A 9452-nucleotide genomic window follows, 5' to 3' on the forward strand; every position below is an offset into this window, starting at 1 on the left:
AGGTACCAGGCGGCGGATGCCGGCTGATCCCCTTGATTTGCCAATGTTTGTGGGCTATTAACTCAATAGGTTACCTAGTAGGAATAGTGGTTTGAGTGCCCCTATTTGCCAAAAAACAGGCGGTCTACTCAAACCTTTTAGGTTCCATACCAAATTTGATGGAGTGACTATGAGTTAACGTTGGAGTTACTCAGTCGCCGTCACTCTTGATTGAGTAGTAGAGGTACCAGGCGGCGGAGGTCGGCTAGACCCCTTGATTCGCCAATGTTTGTTGGCTATTAACTCAAGAGGTACCCCCTGCATTTATCCCAAGTAATACAGGCGGTCATCTGACTCAGATGTCAACTGCTACCGCTGGTTTGGTTAGTGATAGAGTTATCCTTGTCTCAAAAACGGCTACGTGGTTGCCCTTGGGGACAGTCGTATAGGTGTCGTGTAATTAGTTTATAGAACAATGTTCCACCCAAAAGGGAGCTGCTCTATGCGACGAATTTCATCCGGAGGGATGCCGTCGGACGCCTGCTATGATGTTGGGACAGGTCGTATTAGTTTTGTAGATTTGATCAGTTTGCTTGGCGCCTGGTCTGATCATTCGGCCTGTGGCCTTGGTAAGTTCTTGGTGAACGTAGGTGCTAAGTAAAAGGAGGGTAGCCGCTTGTTAGGCACAGGGTCGGCCAGGCCCTAATCTTTTTAGCTAAGTATTAGGGGGGTGGCTATGTGTTTGGAACCAGTCGGCCATCTTCTTATGGAGAGTAGCCAACTATATGCCCAGACGACATGCCCCTATTGTGAGTAAAATATTCAATGGAGAGTAGCCGACTGTAAAGTTACAGACGGCATGCCCCTCTGAAGATAGAGTGAAAAACTCAATGGAGAGTAACCGACTGTAAAGGTACAGATGGCATGCCCCTCGTAGTACAAAATTGAATAGTAAGTGCAAACTTTTATTAATTAGCTCTTTACTTTACATCATTCAAAAGAAATATTTCTTAAGATTATCTACATTCCAAGTTCGAGGCAACGGTTGTCCGTCTGGTGTTTCCAGACGGTAGGTACCGTCCCTGACTTCCTCATAGATTCGGTAGGGTCCTTCCCAGTTGGGAGTTAGTTTGCCAGACTCATTAGCCCTACCAACTGCTTCCATTTTTCTAAGTACAAAGTCTTCTACTTTTAGTGGACGCCTGTGTACTTTTTTGTTGTATGATCTAGTCATTCTCAGGCGATATATCTCATGGCGCAAGACAGCATTGCCCCTCTTTTCAGGAAGTGAGTCTAATGCCAGGCGCATGGCTTCCCAGTTTGCCTCTTCGTCATATTGGGGACCATTATAAAAAACCATAGACATGGGAACCCTGAACCAAGTGATGACATTTTTCCAAATGAATGAAATTACATCTTTCGTCTTGATTCCCTTTACCGCCTCCGCCTCTACCCATTTAGTGAAGTAGTCAACGGCAACAAGTATGTACCTCCTGCCGCCTGTAGCAGGCGTATATGGACCCAGAATGTCCATGCCCCACTTAGCAAACGGTAGTGGGCTGTGAATGGTAGTGAGGTCAGTAGCCGGACGGTTAATTAGTTTGCCAAACCTTTGGCACTTGTCACATTTTTTCACCATCTCCATTGCATCTGCTTCCAAAGTAGGCCAAAAGTAGCCCTGCCGCCTTGCCCTTTGAGCAAGCATCCTACCACCTATATGAGAAGCACAGTAACCAGAGTGAAGATCATCTAGTATCTCTCGTCCCTTTTCTGGAGTAACACACTTTAAGAAGGGTTGAAGGTACCCCCTCTTGTGAAGTTCTCCCTTTATCATTTCAAAACAGGTGGCTCGTTTTTTCAGTGCTGCCGCCTGTTGAGGATCATCCGGCAGTGTACCGTTTGTCAGATATGCCCTGATTTCATCCATCCAGGTTGAGCTTCTGTCTAGGATTCCAATAGGGTTTTCCTCGATGCTTCTCTTCTCCATTACTTCCCAAAAAACAGTTCGAGGAGTATCAGAGGAGGCGGATGATGCTAATTTTGACAGTGCATCCGCCTGGTTGTTTTCTGATCTCGGCACTTGGATCAGATGGAAATCCTCAAGGGAGTCGACTGCTTGTCGGACCGCCTGTAAATACTTGATCATGGCCGGATGGGTTGCTTCGTATTCGCCATTGTACTGACTCACTATCAATTGTGAATCGGAACAGGCGTCTATTTTTCTTGCCCCTGCCGCCTTGCACATGCGGATCCCGGCTAGTAAAGCTTCATATTCTGCCTCATTGTTTGAAGCCTGAAAACTGAAGCGTAGAGCATACTCGTACCTGTCGCCCTCTGGCGACTGACATATGACGCCTGCTCCACAACCATTTGAAGTAGAGCGTCCGTCCACATATACCTTCCATACTTGGTCTGGAACTTGAGAGTCAGGAGGACGAGTCATCTCTACAATAAAATCAGTAAAGGCTTGCTCCTTCACTGCTTTTCTAGGCTCGAATGTAACTTCGAGGCTCTGTATTTCTATGGCCCATTTGATCATGCGGCCTGAAGACTCCATGATGGTAAGTGGCCGCTTGATAGGTTGGTCAGTATACACGACGACTGCATGTGCCAAAAAGTAGGGCTTCAATTTTTTAACAGCCATGAAGAGTGCAAGACCAAATTTCTCCACTAGGGGATACCTCAACTCGGCATTTTTCAGTACGTGACTGACAAAGTAGAACGGGAGCTGACAGCCGTCCCTTTCAGCAAGGAGAACAGCGCTTAACGCATGATCAGAGACGGCCAGGTACATGTAGGGAACCTCTTTGGGCAAAGGGCTGACCAGCCTCGACAAGGAATGCAAGTGAACTTTTAATTTCTGGAAGGCGGCCTCAGCATCCGGCCCCCATTCAAACCTTGCCTTTTTCTTAATTGCCTGGAAAAAGTATAGGCATTTGTCGCCTGATCGGCTTAGAAATCTTCCCAAGGCCGCCAGACAACCTGTTAACTTCTGAACCTCTCAGATGGTACGAGGCGACTGCATGTCAATGACCGCCTGCACCTTCTCAGGGTTCGCCTCTATTCCTCTCTGATTGATAAGGAATCCGAGAAATTTCCCAGACTCAACTCCAAATACACATTTCTTGGGATTGAGCATGACATGGTGCCGCCTAAGTGTGGCGAAAGTTTCTCGGAGGTCCGACAGATGATCTTTCTGAAGTTTAGTCTTGACAATCATATCATCAATGTATGCCTCGACGTTTCTCCCAATCTGATCAAAGAACACAGTGTTTATCATTCGTTGGAAGGTAGCCGGGGCATTCTTAAGACCAAACGGCATGACCGTGTAACAGTATAACCCCTGATCAGTGACGAAGGTCGTCTTCTCCTGATCTTTCTTCCATAAAGGAATTTGATGGAAACCAGAATAGGCGTCCATAAAACTCATCAAAGCATGGCCGGCTGTTGAGCCGACCAGGTTATCAATTTTAGGCAGAGGGTAACTGTCTTTGGGGCACGCCTTGTTTAAGTTTGTGTAGTCTACACACATTCGCCAGGTGCCATTCGGCTTTTTAACAAGCACCACATTTGCAACCCAGTTTGGGAAGTAACATTGCCGAATGAACCCTGCATCAAGTAATTTTTTAACTTCGGCGGCTGCCGCCTGACTTCTTTCTTCGCCATGGTTCCGCTTCTTTTGCCGTACCGGCTTCTTTTTCGGATCCACGACCATTTTATGTACCGCCAGATCAGGACTAATGCCTGGCATTTCATGGATTTCGAATGCAAAGATGTCCTTGTATTCTTTCAATAGTTTGTGAAAGTTGTCACCAAGGTTTCTCAGAGTAGTCGTCCCAACTTTGACTGTTCGGTCAGGACGTGAGTCGCCTAAGATCAGGTCCGCATGCTCACCAGCCGGCTGAGGGCGGAACTCATCCGGCCGCTCCTCTTCCAATGATTGCTATTTTCTTGCTTTTCTTGCGGCCCCTGTCTGGGATGCCTTTCTCTTTTTGCCGCCTGCTTCTTGAACAGGCGCACTCTCCTTGACATTGTCAAGGTCTGTTTTTTCACCACTTGACCCAGTGGCCATAACAGTGGGCTTGACATCCGAGAGATAGCACTCTCGGGCCATCCTCTGATCTCCCCTTAGGGAGCCGACTGTTCCATTATCCCTCTCAAAATTGAGCAACATAAGAGATGGGATTATAACAGCCTTAGAATTATTCAGGGTAGGTCGACCCAGAATCATGTTGTAGGCCGAGAGACTACCAGGAACCGGACTACCATGTGTCGTCCTTCCCCTTTTTTGCCCAAGCGGATGGGTAAATCTACTCGTCCCAGTGGGTGGACGACTCCTCCTCCAAACCCTACTAAAGGGTGAAAGGCCGGATGTATGCAATCAGTCTGATATTTCAGTTTCGACAGACATTTGCTACTGAGGAGCTTCCGGTATCTATGAGGATTCGGCCAACTCTCTGGTTGGCCACTTTACATTCAATAACGAGAGGGTCGTCATGCGGCCCCCTTACCCCTCCTATATCTTCTTCAGTGATGACAATCTCAGGAAATGAATATTTGGACGACCGTTCTTGGTGAACGGAATTTATATCTAACCGCCTGATATTGTCTTTGTTGCCCCTAATAGTGGGGCCGCCTCCTGAGAAGCCGCCTGCAATGGTGTAGACGACTGCATCATCTGTATCAGAGCTGTCGGCCTGCTGATTCTTTTTGGCCGACTGCTTTTTTGAGGAAGTGTTCCCCGTAGATTTCTTGACATAAGTGTCAAGATCACCTTGCTCAGCCAGGCGGTCTAGGTACCGCATGAGACTGATGCAGTCATTGGTGTGATGACCAACATCATCATGATAAGCACAGAATTTATCTTGGTTCCGGTTGTTTGCAGAACCCTTCATGGGGACCGGCTTCTCAATTGAGATCCGTCCCTTGATTTCTTTTAGGATAAACTGGTTATCCTTGTTAAACGCATACTTTGGGGAGTATGGTTTGAATTCTTTTTTCTTTTTCTGGGCCGGCTGTTTAGAGGAATCAGCCGCCCAGACCTCTTTCCTTTTCTCATCTTTGTTTGACGACTGTTTCTGTCGTCCTTCTCTTTTGTCGAACCTTTTCCCGTCCGACTGTTTTATCGTACACAGATCAGTCGCCTGTATATAGGCTTCTGCTTCAATCAAGGCCTCTTGAAGAGTCGCCACCCTCTTTCGAACCAAATCAAATTTGAAGGTAGACCCGTCTTTGAGACCTCTGAAAAAGTCAGTATAGGCTACCTCATCCGGTAACCCTTGAATCTGTATTCTCATCAGGTTAAACCGCCTGATGTAGGAACGAAGCCCCTCCTTCTCGCCCTGCTGAATTGTTCCCAAATCAAGGGCCGTTTTCTTCGCAGGGATGTTCATGGCGAAGTTGGAGGCAAATAAGTAAGCAAGCGTCCTGAAGCTATTTACACAACCAGTCGGCAGGTTGCCGAACCATTGCTGTGCGATTCCTTTGAGAGTCGCTGGGAAACACTTGCACCAAGTGGGATCATCCAACCCTTGAAGGTACATCAGGTTGGTGAATGCCATCATATGGTCTTCTGGGTTAGTAGTGCCGTCATAGGCGCCTACTAGTACATTTTTCACTTTGGTCGGCTGAGCGGCTTCAGTAATTTCCTGGGAGAAGGCCGACGGCTGTTCACCAAATCTAAGCAACCGTAGCTGCCAGTCCATAGGTTGGACGTTTTTTGCTGCAGGTCCACCAAACGGAGGTGGCTGCAAAAAATACTGTTGTTGCGGCACAAATGGTAAGTTTGGTACTGCCTGGTCACTATGAAAGCCGGACTGACGGGAGGTGCCGCCTGACTGACTCTCATGATACGACTGAGTATGCCTCATCGAGGCATTTCGCAAACTGTCTTGAAAGTTTGAAGTAGAGGCCGACTCTGACAATCGGTCACTCTTCTTCTGCTCTAGCAGTAGCCGAGCATCTGTGAATGTTTGCTTCGACCCGTCCGCCTGAATATGACGAACAGGTTTCCTATTTCCTGTAGGATAACGGAATTTTGTGAAATCAAGGGCAGGTGGCTCCCGCTTCCTAGATTTAGGATGAGGAGTCGCCTCTCGCCCTTGAACTGGCTTCCTCTTCAGTGAAGTGGAGGGTTTCTTGGCCGACTGCTCCTTGACTGGAGCAGGCGGCTTCTTGTTGATCAACTCTTGAATCTCTCCCTTGAAGTCCCTCATGAAGGTCATGAGTTCGTTCCTTGTGATGGGAGCAGACCCATCAGTCGGCTGTTGCCGAACAGGCGGTGCGCCTGCTGGCTCGCTTCCTGTTTGAAGATGTTCCCGTTCCCTCCTTTCGGTATGACGGGTACGTCGGGCCCTTAGGGTCCCGTCTGAAGCTGTACGAGCTTCAACTTCGAATTCACTTTCGGTATCATGGTCCGACTGAACTTGAGGGTCGTCTAGGGGACGCCTCTCTTCAGGAGTCGGTACAGACTTGGATGCCATCTCAGAAGTACTCTCCCCACAGACGGCGCCAAATGTTTCGGGGTTTTCTGATGTCCTGCGGGAGAGTTACAATTCCGAGACTGGAACCGGACGCCTGTACCTGCAAAATAACGGAGACTCCTGTGAGCTCTGCCTCCAACGGTCAAGTTAGTACCTGATTAAGGAGTAATTAATGCGGAAATTAAAGTGATTAGGTCTCTCTAGGTGAGAGTGATTAACGTAGGTAATTTGCTTTGTTAGCGAGATCAGTCGGTTATTACTGTGTGTAATTAATGTGTTTTTTCCGTAATGTTTCTGTGTTTTTTCGTAATCCCCCTTAATGAGGATTAAGGGAGGTATTTATAACCTTGGGAAGCGTGCCCATCCTAGGTTTAGGTAAACCTAGGGCCGATTGGGCTTCCCTCGGAAGTTGGGCCTGGGTGGCCGGTTTCTCCATTAGCCATGGAGTATGCCACATGTCGTGACATAACAGGTCCAAGGTGGACGAATAAGCGCGTGCCACGTGGCAGGCCCTGACAGTTCCAACTAGGGGACACTTGGCAGGACCTGATTGGTCCACGTGGCGCATTCCGATTGGTGGGAGAAAAATCCCCTAATCAGTACTCATCCGAGAATTTGCTGGAATTACTTGGCTCAGAGTCGCTTTCTGAGCTCTCAAATGAGGAGTCCGCCTGGTGGGCTAGATCAACAAAGCCCGGCATATCATTTTGAACCTCCTCCCCTGATTCTTCTAATATGGAATCACTGGGAGTGCTTGGGGCACCAGGCGGCACGTCAAACAATTCACTGACAGGCGCATAGAAGGAAGAGCCGTCTGAATTGGTCACCCTTGTGGTTCTCTTTGTTCTGGCCATGGTGTCCTGCACAGACACATAGACAGTCTGCCTTGGGGCAGTTTGCAAAGGGTGATTCAGCAAGGGGCAGTTGGCACTCCTAGTTCTAGATTCAGCCATCCCCGGTGACCGGCTGATCACTAACCTAGGCCGTGTCGTGTGCTTTTTGGAAACCATTTTCAAAAAGAAAAAGAGAAACAAAGAGAAAATTCAAAAGAAAGCAGGTGGTTACCTTTGAGAAAAGAAGACTGGAAGTTCTCGAGAAACGGGCGGATGTTTGAGCAGGCGGTCCAAAAGCAAGCGGCAATCGTCCAAAATGTCAGAGCTTTTGAGTCAAAAATTTTGTCTGAAAAAAGTTCTAGAATGTCCAAATGATTTGGACACCCCCTATTTATAGGGGGAGAATTTCAAGGGTTAGTAAAAAAAAAAAAACGGTAAAAAATCGTTAGCAAATCAGAGCGTGACACCTATCACAGGCGCCACGTGGCATGCCACGTCACTCCTGTGAGGGGCAAATGATTAGGGATTTCTCCCGCCACGTGTCATCCACGTGGACCAACTAGAGACCGCCACATGTCACCTCGTGAGAGGTCCAAGGTGGACCAATCAGGCCAAGACACGTGGCAGGCAGATTGCCAACTAGGAAAGTGGTCTTTAAGGTTCCAAATACCTAGGCAAGCCCAGTCAGTCTTAGGTTTCTGAAAATCTAGTACTGGGCACACAATTCAAGACCCTATAAAAGGGAGATGTTCCCTCTGAGGAACATCATTCAGAAATTCCAAAAACACACGTGTTCATTGATTGCTGCGCATTAAACCCAACATTAATTGCACTCTTTAAGAGCTAAGGCTCGGATATTGAGACTGTCTCAGACAGTCGGATGATCACTCCCCTTCCAAGAGGAGCCTGATCCCCTTTACTTTCCGCAACTTTACTTCTGAACATGTTCTAACTTGATCGTCGGAGGAGAAACTCCCACCCACAAGAGTCCGTTATTTTGCAGGTACAGGCGTCCAGAGGTCAGTGTTGGTGTTGTAACTCTCTCACATGACATCCAAAAAACCCCGAAACAACACTAATTATTGAAATTATGTAGTGTAATTAGACTTGTCAATCTGGTTGGGTTTGGGTCGAATCGCATGTTGAGAAATATTAAACCCTTACCCAAAGTTTCGGAGAAAATACAAGTTAATATCCTTTATTAACAAATACAGGGATAATTTTGTCAATTCACAACCATATCCTCTTTCTCTCTCCACTATCTACACTACCGCACCCTTTCTCTCTCCTCTGCCTACACTAGCGCACCACCGCAGACCATCACTGTCACCACATAACGACCATAAGCACCACTCGCTCGACCACTGCACAACACTAGAACCACTGCAACCACCGCACGCCCATTAACACCATAGCACGACCACCGCACGACCTTTAGAGCCATCCATCGCACCACATCACGACAGTTAGCACCACCGCACAACTATTAACACTATTTCACAAGCAAATCCCTTTCCCTAAGGGGTTAATATGAGCCTACTTTACTTGCTTTGCAACTAGGGTGTCTTTTGCTGGTCGGCTGGCCAATTTATAGTCGCGAAGGTGGTCAATCGCCAACATAGCCATGGGAGGAGGGAAGAGAGAAGGAAATATTATTGGTGGTGGTGGTCAGGTGGAGGAAGAAGATTGTACTTTACTTGTATTTTGGAGGAAAAATTGGTTTAACATAATTTGTTAATGTAGGATATAAATTGGGTTTGACTCAAAGTTTCGGGTTCGAATAGGTTAAATATAGTTTAGAAGAAATGATTTTATCATACGGGTTGATTTTTGACACCTCTAATCGAGATAAGCTAAGTTTATAACTCATAAAGAAACAAAATCAATTTTTACCATCAACATCGTAATAACAAATACTTTATCTATATATATCTTACATTACATAAAAATGAGCATCTTATGAATTTCATTTGTTATTTTTTTTTTAGGATTTTTTGTAAATTACCACCCAAAAAACTGTCCACTTTTGATATAACCACCCAAAAAATAATTTATTTTAAATTACCACCCATTAAATTAAAAAAAACGTTCATATCACCACCCATTTAGAATTTCCGGTGGAATTTCCGTCAGTGGGCCCCACTTTTTTTATTTTTTT

General features: G+C 46.6%; 1 protein-coding gene across 1 annotated transcript in view; it reads right to left on the minus strand.

The window, feature by feature from the left end:
- Window positions 1-8738, minus strand: part of LOC110735761 (methionine--tRNA ligase, chloroplastic/mitochondrial-like) — a 30657-nt gene extending 21919 nt beyond the window's left edge. The window contains exon 1 of the mRNA XM_021915947.1: window positions 8613-8738. Within this exon, the coding sequence (XP_021771639.1) occupies window positions 8613-8738 (126 nt within the window). The remainder of the gene's footprint in view (window positions 1-8612) is intronic.
- Between the last annotated feature and the right edge of the window lie 714 nt (window positions 8739-9452).

This window comes from Chenopodium quinoa, unplaced genomic scaffold (assembly GCF_001683475.1).
Source record: "Chenopodium quinoa cultivar QQ74 unplaced genomic scaffold, ASM168347v1, whole genome shotgun sequence".
Taxonomy (NCBI): Eukaryota; Viridiplantae; Streptophyta; class Magnoliopsida; order Caryophyllales; family Amaranthaceae; genus Chenopodium; species Chenopodium quinoa.